The 20,977-nt window shown below is 39.1% G+C and overlaps 2 protein-coding genes and 1 long non-coding RNA gene across 3 annotated transcripts; 1 reads left to right on the plus strand and 2 right to left on the minus strand.

Annotated features, from left to right (window-relative positions):
• Nucleotides 1-935: 935 nt before the first annotated feature.
• LOC103983112 (protein LIFEGUARD 2) lies at nucleotides 936-4,250 on the plus strand. Its single transcript, XM_009400281.3, has 4 exons — nucleotides 936-1,344; nucleotides 1,431-1,544; nucleotides 3,615-3,772; nucleotides 3,866-4,250. Exons 1-4 carry the CDS (start codon nucleotides 1,089-1,091, stop codon nucleotides 4,070-4,072), a joined length of 735 nt encoding a protein of 244 aa, XP_009398556.2. The 5' UTR covers nucleotides 936-1,088; the 3' UTR covers nucleotides 4,073-4,250.
• Nucleotides 4,251-5,952: 1,702 nt separating this feature from the next.
• On the minus strand, nucleotides 5,953-9,048 carry LOC135661702 (VAN3-binding protein-like). The gene is made up of 8 exons (XM_065176534.1): nucleotides 8,621-9,048; nucleotides 8,204-8,317; nucleotides 7,327-7,720; nucleotides 6,992-7,240; nucleotides 6,860-6,909; nucleotides 6,726-6,783; nucleotides 6,372-6,639; nucleotides 5,953-6,286 (listed from the first exon to the last, which is right to left on the minus strand). Exons 1-7 carry the CDS (start codon nucleotides 8,897-8,899, stop codon nucleotides 6,401-6,403), a joined length of 1,383 nt encoding a protein of 460 aa, XP_065032606.1. The 5' UTR covers nucleotides 8,900-9,048; the 3' UTR covers nucleotides 5,953-6,286; nucleotides 6,372-6,400.
• Nucleotides 9,049-14,034: 4,986 nt separating this feature from the next.
• On the minus strand, nucleotides 14,035-20,586 carry LOC135672576 (uncharacterized). Its single transcript, XR_010513019.1, has 6 exons — nucleotides 20,500-20,586; nucleotides 18,834-19,182; nucleotides 18,666-18,715; nucleotides 17,326-17,847; nucleotides 16,988-17,045; nucleotides 14,035-14,398 (listed from the first exon to the last, which is right to left on the minus strand). It is a non-coding gene; the product is annotated as an uncharacterized LOC135672576 (long non-coding RNA).
• Nucleotides 20,587-20,977: the final 391 nt, after the last annotated feature.

The raw sequence follows: 20,977 nt of genomic DNA on the forward strand, positions 1-20,977 counted from the left end.
CATGGAACTAACAATTTAGGTGTATCATATAATCCTCATTTTACTTGGAGCAAATTTAAGCAAATAGTACTTTGTTTTCTTTTAAGATGTTGTAATGTTTCATCTATCCTATGTTATCTTTGATTATTCTCCCTTATTAATTAAGATTTCTATTTAGTTTGTTAAGTAGATGGGTAGAAAACTATTCCCATTTGAACCTCACTAATTTGATTACATCAGCCCAAACTTTGTTGTCAAGAAAACTTGTTCTTCTTATATTGGGACTTCTAACTCTACTTGCATAACAATCTCTGTGATTTTAGCTCTAAACTCATCAAATAAGACAAAAATACGATGCATAGAAAAAAAAATTTTAATTATGTTTCCAAACAGTCAATAAAATTGATACCTTTGTAGGATCCCTGAAGACACTAAAAGATAGTTTAAAGGTTATATAATAAACATAATTTTAAATAGATAGATCTATATTAAATGGTGGTCGAAAGATAACAAGAATTTAAATTCTTAATCTTATCTAAGATATGTGAATTAGGTACTGACTAATTATTCAAGTATAAAGCTATTACTAACAATAACCGGTAATTTTTAATATGTTCGAGTAAAATCGACTTTTAACGGGTGAGAGAGAGTAACCGATATCCACTTAAATCGGATTCGGGTACGTTCTGACAGAGATCGAGCGCCGCAACAACGTCCGTTCGATTAGAATATTCAAGATCGTGACCGTTCATGCACGCCGACCATCGGCTCCCTGCTTCCCGCGCCGCGATTGTTGGAGCCGTAGCATCGCCCTAGTGGATGCGGATCGGCTACTTTTCTCCCGACGGCTGAACCAACGAAACCGACAGTTTCTGTGACGTGTCATTTTTTTATTGGATATATAATTGTCTGCTCATTCCTGTAGAAAACCGGAACACGTGGTTCGCAGGGCCAACGCGACGGAGGATTCCGTTGCCTTGTCTTCGTCCCCACGCACCATATATCTTCTTCTTCTTGCCTCCTTTCTCTCCGCCTCAAATCGAAACCCTAACTCTAAGACGGCGATCGGAACTCTAGGAAATCCCCCGTGCGATTCGTATTCGGAGAGGATGTGGCAACGCGGGGGGTACCAGAAAGCCGGGGACTTGGAGTCCGGCACGCAGCCGCTCTACCCGATGATGTCGGAGAGTCCCGAGCTCCGGTGGGCGTTCATCAGGAAGGTCTATTCCATAATCGCCGTCCAATTGGCGCTGACGGCGGCCGTCGCCGCCGTCGTCATCGCCGTCCCGCCCATCTCCCACTTCCTCGTCTCGTCGACCGCCGGTCTTGCGGTTTACTTCCTCCTTATTTTCCTCCCCCTCATCGGTATTCCTTTCGCTATCTTTTTGGGGATCTTTTTGTAATTTGCTGCGGTGCTCATCCCTTAAACATTTCGGTGTAAATACGTGCAGTTTTGTGCCCTCTGTATTACTATCACCAGCGGCATCCAGTGAATCTGATTCTCCTCGGACTATTTACTGTATCGTTCAGTTTCGCAGTTGGAATGAGCTGTGCGTTCACGGACGGTAATATCTGAACTATAATCTTCCTCGATGTGTCAAAAAATATCTTTTTGGCGTCATTTAACATCGAATCGACTATCATTCTCGTTTTTGGATAGAAAAAAAGTCAGCTTCTGGGTTTACCTTATTTAGAATATATTTGAATTGAATTCCAGGACTCGGAATCTGCAATCAAAATCTTATTTTTAAGTTTCTTGTTAACTGCTGTGAAACCATAGAATAGTTGCAGTGTGAGGTCCCCGCCAATCATTAAATGCAGGAACCGTGTTACATCATCTGCACTATTACTGCTTTATTCTTTTACTGGATGTTTTTATCTTCTTGATTCTTCATTCACAAAATTCTTCTTTTTTTCTATCTTCTTTTTACAATGAAAACATTCTTTTTGTTATGAAAACGTAACAGCTAATCTATATTCTTGTTTCTTTATTTGTTTGAAGAAGATAATATTTGTTTGTCTTTGGGCAGTTTTATGTCTCATTATGTTTTGACCAAAGCATTGGATACTATATTAGGAAATATCTTCATTTTTGGGTATGGATGTTTTGGACCAATCATCTCCAATACTTCCTTTAAGATAAGGAGAATATGCTGCAATGAAATGTGAGGTTTATAGTACATGTATTTCGAGACATCCAGTCCTTTCATCCTTGTTCTAGTGGGCCAACCTGATACTTTTTTAGTGGTTAAATTAGGATAGTCATTGGTGATGGTAACTAGAAAAAACTAATGTCGGTGAACCTTTTTGGACAAAGTTGTTCCATAGATTTCTATTTGCAGAATTTACCTTGAATGGACATCTTTTGTAGCTACTGTAGAAAATCCATCTCTTGTTGGTTGTGAGCATTTCTATTTGCTGAATTGTTGGAAGAATTTTATGTTTGCTTATGTGTAGATCCAATGAAATAGATACGTTAAGAACCTCCCCTTTTCTTACTATCGTCTTCAGCACTAGGTTTTACTTATACATCCTAGAATTTTCTAGTTGATTGCTGGCAGTTATTAAGGTCTCTTATAAACTTTATGTGCCAACAATTGTGGTGCTCACATGTTAAGGCATGTAGCGGAATCAATATCTTCTTTTGTAAGAAGTAGATCAATTCAATTGATTTGAGTTGGAAAGAGGCATTTAAATGTGATAGTCATATGCTTGCAAACTCGGTGACTGGTTTGCTGCTGGCAGTTTGAAGTACCTTTATTGGACTTGATATAAAAGCTTGTGCTTGGTCAAACCGCTGTAGAAATTTCTATCATAAAATGAATTTAACCGTTGTTTCTGGAGTATTTGTTTTATGCCAAGATGGTTTATGGCAATATTTTCTTTATTTTACAAATAAAGCTGTTGTTGTCTCAACTTTCAAACAAGACAATCATGACACATAAACATGGTTTTTTTAAATAACTTGGAACAGAAGCACATGCATCTTGGAAGGTTGAATTTACAATTAACAAGTTGACAGGGAATATGTCTTAGATAGGAAGATTCCTCATGCTAAATTATTGCTTGGTCAAGTAGCAGGGCCATTTACAAAGGACTATTGGTTTTAATTGTCTTATAAGCAATTGCATACGTGCAATTTCCATGATTAAGTTGGTTAAGAAAGATGACTGCATCTGGGGGACTGTGTGGAGTTTAGAGAGGGAGGGAGCTTTTTCAGGTGTTTAACCTTTTTTATAATAGCATACCTAAAAACAGAGGAACTTTTTGAGCATCAAAGTACTTTAAGATATTGGTTTGAACAAAATGGTGACACAAAGTACTTGATAATTATTGGTAATTGTTAAATAAATAGCAGTCTACAATGGGCTATGCGTTAGGTCACGGGTCTTATTAAATCTACTTTGGGCGTTTGTACTGTTCCTCAAGTCACCAAATTCCTACATTTATGTAGACTCATATTCATTGCATGTGCTTGTATTAGACTCTCCTTATACTGTTCTTGTTATAATTGTTCTCAGATCCACCCTATTGTGCCCTCCTTTGACAAATTTCTTCTAGAAATGTTCAGATACTTTCAGTTAGCATTGTACTTTAGGAGTTGATATGGAGACTGAGTCTTTGACTGGAAACAGGAAAGGTCATTTTGGAAGCTGCTATTCTCACTGCAGTGGTGGTTGTTAGCCTCACTCTGTATACCTTCTGGGCTTCTCGGAGAGGCCATGACTTCAACTTTCTTGGTCCTTTCCTTTTTGCTGCTATCATGGTCTTACTGGTGTTTTCACTCATCCAGGTAAAAACACTGATTACATGGCTTTTCTCACTTTTTTGTTTTTTGTTTGATTGTTTATACTTACAGTCATTCATATTACCAATCGTGCTTCAGATTCTATTTCCACTGGGAAAGATTTCCATGATGATATATGGAGGGTTAGCAGCAATCATATTCGCAGGCTACATCATATACGACACAGACAACTTGATCAAGAGATACTCTTATGATCAGTACATATGGGCTGCTGTTGCTCTCTATATTGACATCATAAATCTGTTCCTTAATTTGCTCACCATACTGAGAGCTGCTAACAATTAAATCATACATAGTGAATAAATAAACTGAATGTGTGTAGAGATCTCTTTGCGACACATTATTGAACTTGGAAATTATCTGTCTTGTAATTGCAAAAACAAGACCTATGTTCATTCAACTCCTTCTTGTTATTCGCTGTATCTAATTTGAATAAATGACAGATTGATCAGTTGGTGTTAAACCTCTTTTCCATTTGTTGTCTCAAATAGACATTCCATCAGGAGTTGGAGGTGATATGATGATCTGTTTAGAGTAAGGCCTTCAATGATTTGCAATCACTTAGTATCTCTCGTTGATGTAATTGCAGTCTATTCTTTTGTGTGGTTCGTATGGTTGGGTTCCCAGTTGGCAAACTTGAAATGCATAACACTGGCAGTCTGAAAAGTTTCTAGAGCTAGAGAAGACTGAGCTATTGCTTTTGCCCGTCTGCTTACAGCTTTTCTACTTATTGGAAACCACATCTTGAAGAGAACTAGTATGGTAGAATTATCATCTCTTGCTGAACTGAAACAAAAGCTCTGTTAATCACTATATTTGTATGATGTGGTTGACCAGTACAGTGTTCAGTGATTCTCGACCTCAAATAGTTGGGACGTTGTGATTATGACTTGTTATTGTTGTGGTTGATTAGAATTCTAGAATTATCATCTTTTGCTGAACTTATTATCTTTGCTTTTTGAATCTCTCTCTCTCTCTCTCTCTCTCTCTCTCTCTCTCTCTCTCTCTCTCTCTCTCTCTCTCTCTCTCTCTTTAGATGATGTGGTTGATGGGGCATTAGAAGCTGGAAGCATTTGCATGATGGTTTGTGGAAAACAACAAAAATCACAGTGCAGCCAACCCCAAATCTACGAAGAGTTCTTTAAATTTGGGAGAACTTCAAGATTACATATTGTAGATTTTTCAACAAATATGAGATACAAAACAACTAGAAAGAGATTATAAAAATAAGAAATGGATATCCATGGCATGTGCATGGGAGTTTTCTTTTCCTTCTATGAGATTGAAAGAATCGAAAGAACGACAGTTAGGGGGTTGTTTAGATGTTTGCTTACCCAATTAATATTTGCAAGAATAGGAGGTGATGACTGATAGATACATGGAGAGAAAGAAAGTAGTGGCAATTATGAGAACTAAAATTAATCTGATGATATTTACCAGTTCGAGCATGAACATCGTAGAGCATTGGAGACGAAGAAAGTGGTGAGAATTGTTGCAAACCGAAATCCTTCAAGTCATTCATATAAGATGGTATTCACCAAATCGGCCATGAATCACGATGCAAGACCATCATTTTTTATGGTATTCATTTCTTTTGTTTTTTGTTTTTGATTAAACATGACTCATTTTTCTCTCTCAATCGGTTCCTCTCTTTCTCTTGTAACTTTTTTGTTCTTCTTCGGATATATTATATCTCAAATGATAAAAAGATTAAAAAAAAAATTAAAATGAAAATTAGGGTTCACGTTTGCAAACCCTCTTCTCTTGTGGTGTTCAACATCGCAACCATTATTTCTGCCATTTCGACATCACAATCATTATTTCTCCTATTTCGCCATTGCTTCCTAAGTATGCTACTGTTGCTTCTCCTCCTCTTCTTCCATCTTCCTTTCTCCTATTTCGCCATTGCTTCCTAGGTATGCTACTGTTGCTTCTCCCCCTCTTCTTCCTCTTTTCTCCCATCAAATCTTACATACCGATATAATCAATACACTTAGATTCGAAATATCTCCAAAATAGATCCGATACCCGAAACTGTAATCCTTGATTCTGTTCAAGGTATTGCGTTTAGGAAGATTTGATTACTGTAGCCTTTCTATGCTGTTTGTCAGTCTGCTGAATTTGCTTAATGAAACCTTGCTTAAGGTGATTCACACAAAAAAACATACCCAACTCATTTTACATCACATAAGAGCTACTAAGTTTTTGCATACTTGGATGAAAACACCACATTTACATGACACTGAGGAGAATTGTAGTGAAAGGGATGATGTTTGTGTTCAATGAGATCCTCAGAGCTGCTTCCAGTGATGAAAACACCACATTTCCATGAATGCAAGCAGCAAATGCTGTTGGAATTCTGAACCATTCTGTGTGCAACACATGGAGTTTTGGAAAAGGGAAAGTCACAGTTGAAGCTGCAGCATCAATGCCTTTTTGACTGCAGAAGCACTTCTGGTCCTCGTGTCTTCCTGCATCTCATCTCCTTCTCCTATGTTTCTGCCGAGGTCCAACAAAAAGATGGAGTGCCCCTCAAGCTTCTGGTTTCTATAATGGCAAATGGGAACCCAGATCAGTACATTACCGACTGCAACCATTCTCCTCAAGATGCGTTCAGGCGCGGTGGGGGTGGTGGTGGTGGTGCTGCTGCTGCTTCTTCTTCTCGTTGACGATGTTGAGGAGGCGGGAGACTCCCTGAGTCCACATGTCGTGCTCCCTCCGGCTCCGGCACTCGAACTCTATGACACGTTGCTCCGCCGTCCGCAGCCCGAAGTAGCGGCGCCGCTCGCCGCCTTCCAGCAAGTGCCGGCCCGGCCATGCTTGGATGTCCTTGCAAACCTCGACGATAACACCTGCAAAGCCCACAGTTCCATGAGATCAATGAGAGGGAGTTCAATTGCTCGTCATCTGTAATGGATGATGATTGCATGGCACTGACTCTTCTTCTTCTTCGTGATAGTCCCTGCGACATGCTTGCTCTTCGTCTTAAGCATCACCTGCACCAAAGAACAACAAGGAGCAGTAAGCAGAGATATGTGAGCATTCATGGAGAAGCTACGAGGATCGTCTTGCCTGATCCATCTTGTTGACGTAGACAGAGACGATCTTCCAATGAAGCGCACCTGCGATCCGCAATCAACTTGGATTCATCTTCCATGTGCTGCAGATGAGAAGGAAGGTGATAAAGGAGGAATGAGATGAGACCTTTGCGTGTGCGCTTGAGGAGCTCGGTGCCCCGAGCAAGAAGCTCCTGGCAGCAGAGGCCCAAGAAGTTCTCCTCGGCCACGAGCTCACCGCTGACACTGCTGCTATTGCTGTCGAGTTCCTTTTCCTGCATGCGGCGGCGGTGGTGGTTGTTATTCGCCGCCCCTCCTTTCTCGACTGGTATGACGGCGGCGATGTTCCACACCTCCTTCAGTGCCCTCGCCTTCAGCGTCGCCGCCCCCCTCAACGCTGCCGCCGCGGCCAACGCACAGGAAATCTCATGAGTCGCAAGAACGACGTGAATCGAGAGCCATGGGAGATCAAACAGTCGTTACCGGTGGCAGCAGCGGCCGTGAGGGCGACGACGTCCCCCGGAGTCCTGACGCTGACGGCAGAGCTGATGACCGACGCCAGGTGCTCGCGCTCAGCCCCCATGATCTCAGCGACCTCGACGCACTGCGCGGCCACGAGCGTCGCGGCGGAGGCCACCGCCACGTCGGTCCTGGCAGCGCGGTCGTCCTTGCCGGAGCCCGAGGCGGAGGCGGTGGCCGCTGCAATTGCAGCGACCGCCGCAGCCACCCCAGCCACGGAGACTGCAGCGTGGAGCTGCGCGTTCTGGGCTCTGCTCTCCTCTTTCTTCCGCTCCCTCCTGTCCTTCAGCCACCTCCCAACTGTCTTGCTCGTCCCTCGGCACGGCTGCGGCTTCCGTGCGTCAGCAGCTCCCCAGAACTGCACGGATTAAGAGAAAGTGATGAGCAGTGTAGTAATCGAGGAGGCACTAGAGCACTGCGGAGAGGAACGAGATCTCCTCTGTTCTCAAGCAGAACAAAGCTCCAAGTCCCAACACACGCTCAACACAGAGTATAACACGACAACAGAAGTGCGTAACTGCGAAGCCACGTTTATGGTGGTGTACAGGTCAGTGGTTTCATTGGAAGAAGAAGAAGAGGAAGCGTTGTATTCTTCCCTCCTCTGTCTTCTTCCTCTTATTCCATCTCTCTTTCACCCCCAACACTGACATCCTAGAGATAGGCGTGCAGAGAGATTGGTCATCACTCTGTCTTCACGCAGTGTCTCCAGTTTCGGAAATCATTATTGCTTACTAGAAGACATTGTTTTCTTCAACACGAAGCTAAGAACAGTAGTCGCAGAAGCGCAGACAAGGAAGAAAGCAACTCGAGAGATCGAGAGAGAGAGAGAGAGAAGAATAACCTTGACGTCGTCCATGTGGCAAGGGGAGACGGGAGGGCTATCAGAGAGTGATCCACCGCCGTTCAGCGGCCCGCTACTGTGGGAGAGGCGTCCTGATGTGAGAGGAGACACCTCCTGCCATGGCAACAAGAACAGGGGAAGCAAACACAGCAATCAAAGTTTAAAATTTCAGCATTAGCCAACAGGAAAAAGAAGAGAGTTAATTGAGAGGAAATCCACATCAAAAGACCAGATTAAATCGGAGAACGAGGAACAATTTGGACTGTAAATGTTGCTTGGCTTTCTTCCGATTTGCCAAGATCCTTAAGAGAAGACGAACAGCAAAGGAACGGCAACACAGTGTGTGTCCTGAGCTCAAGAACAGTAGGAAGAGAAGAAGGGATAAGAAAAGATGGGATTTTGGAGCACGCAGCTCACCGACTGCGACATGATCCGCTCCATGACGAGCTGCGAGGTGGCCGAGGAGGCAAAGGAGAAGGTGTTCCCAGCTACCGCCGCAGCCGCAGCACCGAGCTCCTCCAGCTCGCCGGCGGCGTCCTCGGGGATCGCGGCCGCCGGAGGCGGAAGCGGCGTCAGGGCCCTGGAGACCTCGAAGGCGGAGGCGCTCCATGACCGGGAGAGGAACTCCATGGGGTCCCTGGAGAGCTCTGGTGGTCGGGGGATCTCCGTCCGCCACGGGTGGCCAGCTTCGTCCATGGCCAATGCTATAGTTGTGGGGAAGAGGGATGGTTTCGAAGAGCCCGTCCCTGTATATAGAAAGAAACAGAGAGAGAAAGAGAGTGAGAGTGTGTGGGGGTTAGTAAATGAGATTGTAAGTTGTGTAGATTGGTCTAATGGCAAAGCCAGAGAGAGAGAGAGAGAGAGTAAACGAGAGATGTGGAGATTGGTGTCATAGCAAAGCCAGATTGTAGAGTGGGTGTGAAACAAGGAATGCAGTACATATGCATTAAATTGGACTCTTTCATATCTCTTATGGATATTCTTGACAAGAAGATTCCTCCTCTATGAAAATTAGTAGATGTAATTAAAAATATATAAATATTTTTTTAAAAAAATATTTCATATTTGATGTATAAGAAAAGTAAAAAAGATAATTCACTGGTGGGCAAACTATGCAAGAACTGATAGGGAGAGAGGTTTGATTTCATATTCAATTTGATGCTAGTGATGATGTTATAATCATTTTAGTTAGCATACTTAATTTGACAAAGATGTTTCCCACAATGTCAATCTTTAATCCTTCTCTTTCAATATAACTGAATATAATTACAATCTTAGTTTTTTTATTCTTCTAAAATTATTATCAGCTGGTTGACTAAAATCATATCAGAGTTAATAAGGCTGAACATTTTTTTGGAGAAAGGATTGATCCTATGGTTTGATTTTTTGTTCTTCTTTTATTCAATCCGAGGCTAGTAATGATTTTTTTATCATCGTATTTAATATTAATTTTAATTTAGTATTTTTATTTTGGAAAAAAAAAGAAGTTGTGTGTCAATGTGATGAGGTAAAAATGAAAACAAAATTATCTTCTGCAAGTGTTTTTGTCTCTGCTTCCCCTTCATCTTCCTCTGTTTTTCCTGTCTTCCCTCTATGTTTATCTGCTCTTTTGCTAGTGTTTCTGTCTCTTTTATCTCTCTTTCATCATTCAATCATAAAGTCTCTCTCTCTCTCTCTCTCCCCATCTGTATTTGGTGAGAAATAGAGGAGAAAATGAAAGGGTAATGAGATTGGTTTTTGTCGTGTGTCAGTGTGCATGAGATAGAAGGTGCAAACAAAAATCAAGTACTTTTGGAATTGTTTTTGTTTTTGATCTGTTCCTTTAACTATCCACCCTATAGATCTGAACTCTCTATTTTAATTCTCATCTCTCTTTGGTAAACAGTAGAGAGAGAGAGAGAGAGAGAGAGAGAGAGAGAGAGCGGTGTAATGAATCAAATTGTCAATGTTACAAGGAGCTATTATGATGAACCATGGTAAGAAGCAACAGAAAATTACTATTATTATTAATTTTTAGTCCAAAAAATAAATTTTGCTTATGTAATTACTCTATTACAATTATGTTCTTACAAAATGTGAAGTTGGAAACAAAATTCCATTACTGTATTAGTATGTTGTGGGTAGATTATTGCAGTTAGTTTATTGTGGATGAGCTAAACTGTCTCTTAATTTTTCTAAAAAGGATTTTTGTCTACAGATTCTATTTATCTGTAGCCTAAAAAATTAATGTTCATGGTTTTTTTTAGTATCAATTGTATGAAGAAAATGAATTTTCTAACAATAATTTTGGAAAATTCTTTCACAAGGTTGGCTTTAATGAGGGAAGAAAAATCCTACTTGTTTAATGAAAATAATGACTATAAACAGTGGAACAGCCATTATTCCTGTTTTTTCTTCCCTCTGTGTAGATCTGGGAAAAACACAATAAATTGGAGACAAGAAAAACCAGATTGTATGGCCAGCTCTGCCTTGTCTCTCCATACCAAATGATGTATCATCTGTCATGGTGCATTCACATGCTTGGTGGTGACACATCCAAGAACAACACTGCTACCACCAAGGTTTGTATCAAGTCTATTCTTTTTGTGCCAGCCAAGATGATTAGATGTCTTGGTCCAAGGCATCAGAGGATGTTCTTCTTTGGTTGAAGGTTCATAAATGAATGTAAAGATGCATTGAACTACACCTGTGGGAGTGATTGTTACACAACCTTTTAACTCTCCCCTAGTCCACCTTTTGAATCACAAGAGATGAAAGCAGTGTTAGCTTTTGTCTTGAGCCAAACCACCTCCTAGAGAGAGAGAGAGAGAGAAGGGGAGCTGCAGTCTCACTCCCTCATCACCTTTGTCCACTGGAGAGTAGGGTGAAGGTAGGACCCATGAAGCATTGGGAATCACAAATGTGGGGCTTCTTCATCTTGGAAGTCCCCATTCTCTGTTCTGCAGACCAGAGATATGGCCTATTTCTTCACTCAGCAATGAAACTTGGAATGAGGACATTTTAAGGTTCATCATCTGGACCCCAAAAAAGCAACCAATGAGTCCAAGCAAGTATTCACCCACCAGCTTTTGCCTATCAACCTTTCCTCTGCATGACTCTCTCTGTCTCTCTCTTATTCCTCTGCTCTCACCCTTCCGAGAGAACTTTTTTATCATGTGGATCCTGAAGCTTTTACCATGGACAGTTAACTGTGGCATTCATCACTGATCATGGCTAGCAATGTTTGCTTTGGTCAAGATGATGTTTCTCTCGAGTAGCTGCTGCCAATAGCAACTGTAGTCCTTTTTTCTTTTTACATTAATTTTTCTTCTGCAGACACTGTTCCCCTGAAAGCACTTCCACAACTTTGCAAAAAGAGAGATGCTCATCGCAGACTGGATGTTTGTATGGTGCAGCTCATCACAACATTAAGCATAGGCTCCATTACAAGGTGGGATGTATGATTGTTGAAGTGGTCTACATAGATTTGAGATTCTCATAATTTCTTGCAATTCATCATGTCCACAAGTAATTCAAACATAATACATAGAGTAATCATCTCTCTCTAGCTCATTTTATTTCTAAATCAACTTTATCTAACAGTGCTCTTTAATCTGACCACTGAAACCAAACTACAACACCAGCAAGTTTTTCTTCTCTGGACCATTATTTTCCTCATCAAAATTTTTTTTTTCTTCTGTCTCTAGAATAATATATTCATTCATGCAGGAAACCTTTGTGTGCAAGAAACACAAACTTCTTCTTCTGTGTCTTTGGTCTAGAATTTGATCTGAGAATGGGAAATGCTTGGGTGGGCCAGAGAAATGAAAGTAACATGTAATATGGTGCAAGTTTCTAGGAGACGAGAGAATCTATTGAAATTTAGAGAGAGAGAGAGAGAGAGGACAATGGATGATTGCACCAAGCCTCAAGCAATCTAGAATATAGTTATTTGTCAGAGAAGGCAGGAGTCTTTCATACTTAAGCCTCGTATGATGTTATTGCTGCTCATCTGCTTGCGTTGCCAACCCTGTTTTACCTACAGAGAAAGCTATTCAGTTTCAGTTGGTGAAAAGACCCCAAAAAAAAAAGAAAAACTCATGCAAAAAATAATAATTTATATTCTTAAAGATATGATTATGTGATCAAATTCTCAAAAGCTTAGATTGTTAAGAAAAGACCCAATATAAACATTAGCATCTCCTCTCATGAGATGAGCAAACTGATTAGTGAAGTGTGAATGAAATTTCAGTGCTATATAAATATAGAATTGAACTTGTGATCTGCTTTGATATCATCAAAAGCTTAGACTATTAGAAAACAACCTCATACATATATGATTGAGTGATAAAGAATCGATTTGTGAGATTTTTATCATTCATAAAAACCTTGTTCTACAGTGAGAGAGAGAGAGATAAAAGCAGACTGACTGCCAACTTACCCCCCTCCCTCCTCCAAAGAAAAAGGAAAAGGAAAACAAAAAGAGGAAAGTGATGGTCATTTGTGAGCCCTTTGTCACATTTAAGGCAGTGGGTGATTGGTGAAAGGGAATTGTGGAGACAAAAGTGAATGGTCATCATCATGAGCCTGCAATGGGTAGACCCTAACTTGTGAAAAACAAATAGACTAGGTTAAAAGGGAATCACAGGCTCAGGAGAATGTTGCAATAGAATGCCAAAGCTACCCCTTGACTGCCTTTCTCTGATGGAGCTGCAGAAGCTCCTGGAGTGTGATTTCGGAAGTAGAACACATCCTGAAAACAAGACGAAAATAGCTTAGAAAATATATTAAGGAACAAAGGAGCCATCAGATCCTTGTCAATGTTAAAATGATACTCAAAGGAGTCTCCTCAGCAGCACAAGGGATCTATCCAGGTGTTTTTTTAACCGAAATAAAAATTAAAGAGGTCTAATATAAAATATTTTACATAATTGATTAATAATTTACTCACTCGATTACTTTCTTTATATGCATATATAAGGTTGTAATCTTTGATAGAGCGTATTTTATTTACAATAATTGGATGGGTCACTTAAAATCGTATTTAATCTTTATATATCTAATTGCAAGTTATAATGTTACACGCAATGCCTATACTACCATATGATCTTTGATAGATCCATCATGATTAAGTTAACTCATCCCAAATAATTTTTATACCATTCGTTTGTTTGTTGTTGGCATTTCTCTTTAATATACATATCAAATTCATGGTATTAGTTAGTGATCGGGTCTCTTTCTAGATCACTAGACCCGATAAGTCCATTTACGTTGATTTGGATGTAGATTGCTCTAGTTTATTGAAATTGCTAACCATTAGTACTACTCTTTTGTCGAATAAGAGGTCTTGGGTGGCCATGATGCTCAAATCAATAATAGTGATAAGAAGCTTTGAATCAAATGAGTAAATGTGTATATATCCCTTTATTATGTGTGAGAATGAATCCATCACATATCTTTCATGAATTAGTAATGTCAATTAGGTGAGTGACGCATGATAAACAAGGTGAACAAATTTGTTGCTTGGTAGAAAATAAAATATGATACTTGGTTTTCGGTGCAAAAGATGGCTCCTTATTAAAACAAGGCTTGCAACAAATAATCGTATCTAGCGGAGGAACATCATCTAACAAAAAAGTGATGAGTGATATAGAGCCAATTGACTTGTGTTCTTCATGTCTGGGATCGAACATTACAAGTCGCTTTCCTTTTATCGGATCATGATAGATCATTCTTTTTCCAAAATTACGATGAGAGAATTGATATGGACTAGATCTCGCTAAGGGAGGAGTACAATATATTTTCTCTCATTATTATTAAATAAAATAAGTCAGAGGAGGCATCAAATCCTTGTCAATTTTTTTTAAATGATGTCCACATAATGGAATGGTAGGATGAATGGGAGCAAAGGCAACATCATACAGAGACCAGCATTTTGTTTCCCACCACCACCTTCCTTGCTTCACCAAAGCTTGGACTGAGACAAGACGGTGAGTGGGATATCAGTTTCCTAGCACGTTCTGAGATGAAGCACCATGAGAGATCAGCCGGCATTTGGGACTGGATGAGTTGCTCCTCACTATTATCAGATATGATCGGACCAACAAGGCACTTGCCCACCTTGATCCTTTCCTCCATGATGATGATCGTGTTGGGTGCACTAGATGGGCGATGCCTCAGTGATAAGAACAGAATCTTCAGCTGTCCGAGGAAAGTCTAACAACAAATGACACCAATTGACCGTAGTTAGCTTTTCCTTGTTTCTACCATCAACAACAACAAACCTCGGATAATGAAAATGGATTAGTGGCTGACCAATATTGAGTTGATTAAGATATGCATGGATGATGGAACCTGACTTTTTTTTTACCATGGCAATTCATGAATTTTCAATTCATAATCACCAAACTACTTGCAAACAAGAACAAATATATATTTTTTGTCCTCCCATCAAATCATATATATATCTAAAGAAAGAAAGAAAAAAAAAGGACTCAGTGAAGCCTCTAGTCAGACTACATGTTTCATTAAAAATATTCTAAAATATATAAATATGAAGGAGACATGAGGAGAAGAGTGATCACATGAAGAAAAAGTATTTTTTTTCTCCCTTTAATCCTAATTTAAAATTAACATAAATGCAATCCAGAATAAATAATAATAAAAATTTGAATATAGAAAGTTTAAATCTTGAAATCTAAACCATGAGAAGAGAGAAAAGAAAAAGAAGACATTGATGGATTCACGCTGTGCCCGACTCTTTCCAGAGAAGTAAATCGATACGGAGTCAAAAGAATAAGAAACCCCCGTCGTCCTACCCATGCAAAGTAGAAGCAGATGGATGGCTTTATGAAGAAGGGCCACAACGGCATCAATTGTGCCGAGGGAAGGAAAGAGACCGAAGAGAGGCCAACGTTTGGTTGGTCCTCGAAACCACGTGGGGCCCGTACGCTAAGGCTCGATTAAAAGAGGGGAGCGGGGAGGACGGGGAAGGAAAAGAAAAAGGCAACGGCAAAAGAAGCCTCGGAAGCCGTGCTTGAAATAATCGTCACGGACAGATTCCGGTATATAATTAGATAGCATCCGGTTGATGTCATGATGACACTACTGCTTTGCAATGAGCTTTTTTTAATCACCAAAAAAAATTGAAAAAGAAGAAAAAACTATAATATTTATACCTATTATTTTTTTATTTCTTTTAAGGCTAGTGCGATTTTCTAAAAATATAATCATTTTTTTGGGTATTTGGTATCCTCTCTTTTGGTTTTCTTCAAACGGTAATATTAATTAAAAAAATATTTAAATTATACCTCAAAATTTTTTTCGCCTTACAATGTTGTGGCTTGTTATAATATTTTTTTTTAATCTTTTACAGCTTTGATCTCCATAATAAAAATATAACAAAATCTATTTAAAAATATTATAAGTAAATAGAATAAAAATACACTAAAATTCATTTGATGTATCATTCAACTAGGTATTTATAATAGTTTAATAATAGCATCACCCAAAATAAAAATCAAATAATGGCTTCTGTTTTGTTCACTACAATAAAAAGATGCTAAAATCTATTCGAAAACACTATAATGACTTCTAAACTTATAGCCCATGAGTAATAACAATAAAAAAAACATAATATGTAAAACAGTATTTTCGGTATTTCAATAAAAAATACTATAAATACTAATTGTAAAACATTACAAACGAGTCAAATGAAATTAGCAAAAAAAAAAAAGGTAAAAAATTTGGTACAATTTTTGAGGGGTATTTTAGGTGTTTTAAATTAGAGATATTATCTAAAAAAGCATGAGATACTGATTGAGAAATACCCAAAATATGAGTATTTTTTAAGAAAATCGCCCTTAAGGGTAAATGATAAAGATATATTTTGATTGCAAAATAATGATTTGATAAAGGCTTTATCAACTAAGCTTATTCTAGACCTTATAAATGAATCATTTTATTCTACCTAATTATAATCTATTGCAATATGAAAACAATACACTAGAGAGTTTGAATAGCATCCCAAAAAAAAACCTACACATAATATATTGATTGGTCGATTGTATAACAGTCTTTACATCTGCTAATTTACATGTGTGCATGAAAGATGCATCATTTAGTAGGCATAAAGATAAAAAAAGGCACTTCACTATAACAGCTTAAATGGTCTAACCTGAACTAATTTGGACACATGTTAGCCAAGAATAAAGTATTAGGTGGCCGAAAACGAACTTAGGCCTCAGCATGCACTAAAAGTCCAATGTTAATTCATGTTCCTATACAATACATATTTGCATGCATATGGGTGTCATGATTGATCAATCCCGTTTTAGTTTAGTCTAATATCAAGATACACGCAAAATATATTCTTCAGCTATAATGCATCCATAGTCTCACAGTAAATTAGCATGAACATATCAACATCAGTAATTAGACAAGACAAGAAAATAAGCATGAAAGGGTAGTAATGAGGACCACAGCAAGGATCCCATCATGGATACAGCCATACTGATCCAACACCACCCAGCCCCCAGCATCAATATAAACCAGCTGGTGGCAATCATTCACAGGTGGCCCATCACTTGATGCCAGGGTGCATCCATCCCCCATGGGATTTTGATTCGTCTCCATTAAGTATCCTACCATACTTAATGGATATGGAATCTATATAAACCAGCTGTAGACAATCTACAGCTACAGGGCCTCAGCAACATGGATATGGAATCCAAAGGAGTTAGTAGGCCATGCAAAGGCTCAGAAGAAACAAGAGAGAGTGAGAGAGAGAGAGAGAGAGAGTAGGACCTGGCATTAAAGGAAGTTGGTGAAGCTGTGCCGTTTAGTAGTCTCATCAACCCATCCACTGCGCCGTCGCAAAGATCAACAAAGTAAAGAGGAAGATAAGGTACAGAAAAATGATGGCATCAGGAAGGCTGATATTAAGTGCTTTAGTACTGATGTACAGGTGCTGTAGATCCCCGTCACAATAAAGAAACGAGGGGCAAATCAAATCCAGTGATGGAGACCAGGTCACCATCCTCCATAAAGGATGTCCCCACTCAACAGAAGGGACAATGCAATGGGCAGGAAGATCAACTTCGAATTAGTACAAGAAGGTACTGAAGAAGCTAAATAAAACTCACCTCATATTATGGGGTGGAAGGCTTCAATCGATTAATCTTCCATGCTGATTGAATCCAACCTGTAGATGAATGTAAGCAGTAGAAGTGAGCGACAGTTCAGAGATTAAGAAATGGAGAGAGATGGTAGAAAGTACACTCTGGATATAGGCTGCTCCGACAGAACAATGGCACAGGCATTCACTGAAGCCAGGGGTTAGACTAGAGGATCTGCTTCTACATGCTCTACAGGGAAGCAGTCCCTGTCTCACATAAATGGATCAGGAGACCTGCCTCTACATGATCCTTAGGCGACATCATAGACAGTCGATATATTACAGGCACAGGCTGCTTCACGGAATTGTACCACCACCCTGGCTCTTCTCACGTGAATCGAGGGTGACATCATAGACATCCAATAAGGTGATTCTCCTAGTCTGATTGAGAAAGATCTCAATGGCCTTGTTCTTTTAACTCACACTGTAGTATATAGGAGGAAGCCGCAGTGACAACCTTGGGCCACTTGAACTGAAAGATCTCTTTGTGCTGTGGAAAATGTTGCACGATTAAGTTAGAGGCATTCAAAAAACTTACAAGTAGTCCACAAACTAGCACATAAAAACCAAGAAGCCAATATAACATACAATATGTTGAGGCTACGACTGATGGGTCCAAAATGTTAAGGTTTCTTGATTGATGAGTGAACCATTATTTTATCAGTATAACTGATGATTTTGTATTAACCTGCTACTGCCTCATCTATATCTTCGGTACTTCTGATCCATTAAAAAGAAGTCGAAAGTAACTACAGTTAACCAATTTAGTTCACATAAGTATGTTTCGCCATGAGAGTCAAGTCATCCAATAAGACAGGCTGATTGAGGGAAGTTGTGTGTGTACATGTGTGCATGTATGATGTGCGTGTGTGCATGTGTGGGCTTTTGGGTGTGCAATATTTATCATACAGAAATAAAGAGTGATGGCTTTGACAGATACCCAAAATTTAAAGAAATCTATTGCCAACAACTAATATAACTTATTGCTGCATAATGGATGGGAGATTACTTTTTTCTCAAAAAAATGAAAACGATAATTAACGTTATAAACTAAAAAGAATATGAAATTCTACAAAAGAACTTTGATGAGAAATTAAAAACATGACCCAATTCATAAAATATCACAATTTCATGAATTGAATTGCATTAAGAGATAGCCAATGGAAGAGTATCCTGCAATACAAGATGTACGGAGTGCCTATGTACATATCCTTACCCCTACAAACAATTTATACGCATACCAAGATATAAACGAACAAAATTTTCATTTAAATGAAATGGATACATTCTGATCAATATATAGAGTACCTGATACTGATGGTCTGCATTGCTTACAGAAAAAGTTTCTCTTCTATGACCTGAAATAAGAATAGATGTTTCATATGTGGCCTCTTACTATTTAAAAGTTCACCAATAGAAATTTTAGGAATAAGATGAAAAATTGAGACCACTAATATCAATTTTAAAGATATGTACATTTCCATAAACCAGTCACAAAAATACTGCACCAAAACCTTCCAAGTCGAATGGTCCAAACAGGATCAGTCAATTAAGCAGCTTCCCCTTAGCTTTACATTAGATGTCCATCCTATCGATAATCGGACAACTTTATTCTTCACAATTGTTCTTTCTCACATCCCATAAATTATCCACATCCCTTCTAATTCTGGGCTTCATGAGCATCTTCTCCACCTTTGGTCTTGGCACTCCACCAAGAGACCCTGCTTGACAACTTCATGGCATGTATGATGAGGATGTCGAGCTTGATCCAAGCTGAGCCTTGCTTGATGAATGTACATATGTGAAATTGTGCACATGGGCCGACCTGATGAGTACAACCTTAAAGTGACCCTACAGCCAGTATGAATATCCTTCGAAAAATACATAGCAAATATATTATTCTCTCAACAAAACGGAAAGAAGAAAAAAGGCTTGAGATAGAACTTGTTACCTACCTGACGACGATCTCAATTACCAGTATGCTGCATTATGTTACACTCATTCTTTACACGTTACATATTTCACCTATCAATCCAATTATGATAATTATAATTTATAATAGTTATCTAAATTGTAATCTAAAATTTGGCAATGTGTCTGTGATTTCCTCTTTACTGGATTTTATCTTCTCAATCATATTACAGTATTACGATCAAGCACATATCTCATTGTCTGCTACCTTTTCTGTGCCAACTTTTAGTAATATATGCACTCGTTCCCTTCAAATGATATATTTCTTAACATACATGACACTGCTGTGGAATCATTTCATGCATGCAATTGAATCTCAATTGACATCTATCAAGTGTTGTGCCCCTCAAATATAAATCCTAGCTCGACCACAAACTTATAGTTTAGTAACCGAGGAAGACATAAGGTTCCATAGAAAATAATAGCAAGGGCAGATGATCCCAGTAAATTAAGAAAATATTGAGACGGAACTCTTTACGCACCAGATGATGATCTAAACCACTTATACGCTACATTATGTTACAATCATGCTTTGCACATCATATAATTCACCTATCAATCTAGTTATGATAGTTATCTAACCTGTAATTTAAGATGGACACTGATTCTCCCTGCATTAGATTTATAATGAAGCACATATCTCATTGTCATGGTACCTCTTCAAATGGTTAAATATCTCAAATTCCATGGCATTGATTCTCAACTGACATCTATAGGCAAGAGATAAGTGCTCAGAGGAAATCATAACAAGGGCAGGTGATTCCAGTACAGGAGCATACCGCCAATGTGGGGTCATGGGAGAATCAATGCAAACGCCTTTACAACTACAAACAAAGAGGCTGCTCCTAAATCTGATGCAACATGTATAAAGATCAAAGCTACAAAATGGCTCAGGCAAAGCAATAACTCCAAGAACTAAGAAGAAAGCGACAACATCATGCCATTCCCGGATGACCTACTCCTCGAACGAATTGACGGGAAGAAAAGCATGCCAAGGAAACTGATCGGAGGCAAATAGATCATTGCAAGTGGACGGTCTCGCCGGGGGCAAATCCTTATAATCCTTGACCTCACAACACCGATGCGGGTTCACGTGATCTTCTAGAATCCGAACATGAAGAAACGAAATCGAAACGAAGACGTGACGAGTGCAAGAGGGATCACGGATCACCTGCTCTATGGCATCGGAAAGCCGGGCAGCTCGCTCGCGCACTCTCGCTGGGCAATCGACGCCGCTCCCATCGATGCGAGAGAGAGAGAGAGATTAAAAGGAGGGAGGGCCCATAGAAGCAAGGCACCGTTTTGGTCCTTTAAGACGCAGCCCAGCCCAATCATGTCAAGACCGAAATGATTCGGCCCAAGCAAGTAAACGAAAAATATATATGTAGTTCATTTATTAGCATAAATAAATAATATATATATATATATATAATATAATATAATTATTGTCAGTAGCACTTGCGGATATAACGATTTGAATACTGACATATACTGTAATTACATACAATTGTAATTAAGATAAAGGAATGATGATGGGTGGATGCTCTACGAGAAGAAATGAGTTTTAAGGAGGATAAATATTGAGGTCATTTATTCTAATTGACTCATATATAGTTGACTTCTGAATAATAAATGCCATTATTTAATTA

The sequence above is a fragment of the Musa acuminata genome, chromosome BXJ1-4 (genome assembly GCF_036884655.1).
Source record: "Musa acuminata AAA Group cultivar baxijiao chromosome BXJ1-4, Cavendish_Baxijiao_AAA, whole genome shotgun sequence".
Classification (NCBI taxonomy): Eukaryota; Viridiplantae; Streptophyta; class Magnoliopsida; order Zingiberales; family Musaceae; genus Musa; species Musa acuminata.

Excerpts from the sequence above, each read along its gene's own strand:
- LOC135661702 (XM_065176534.1), bottom strand. The coding sequence starts at position 8,899 with ATGGACGAAGCTGGCCACCCGTGGCGGACGGAGATCCCCCGACCACCA. Across the intron at positions 7,241-7,326 it reads CACGGCCGCTGCTGCCACCG|CGTTGAGGGGGGCGGCGACG; the intron begins GTAACGACTGTT and ends CCGCGGCGGCAG. Across the intron at positions 6,784-6,859 it reads ACGTCAACAAGATGGATCAG|GTGATGCTTAAGACGAAGAG; the intron begins GCAAGACGATCC and ends TCTTTGGTGCAG.
- LOC103983112 (XM_009400281.3), top strand. The coding sequence starts at position 1,089 with ATGTGGCAACGCGGGGGGTACCAGAAAGCCGGGGACTTGGAGTCCGGC. Across the intron at positions 1,345-1,430 it reads TATTTTCCTCCCCCTCATCG|TTTTGTGCCCTCTGTATTAC; the intron begins GTATTCCTTTCG and ends AAATACGTGCAG. Across the intron at positions 1,545-3,614 it reads GAGCTGTGCGTTCACGGACG|GAAAGGTCATTTTGGAAGCT; the intron begins GTAATATCTGAA and ends GACTGGAAACAG.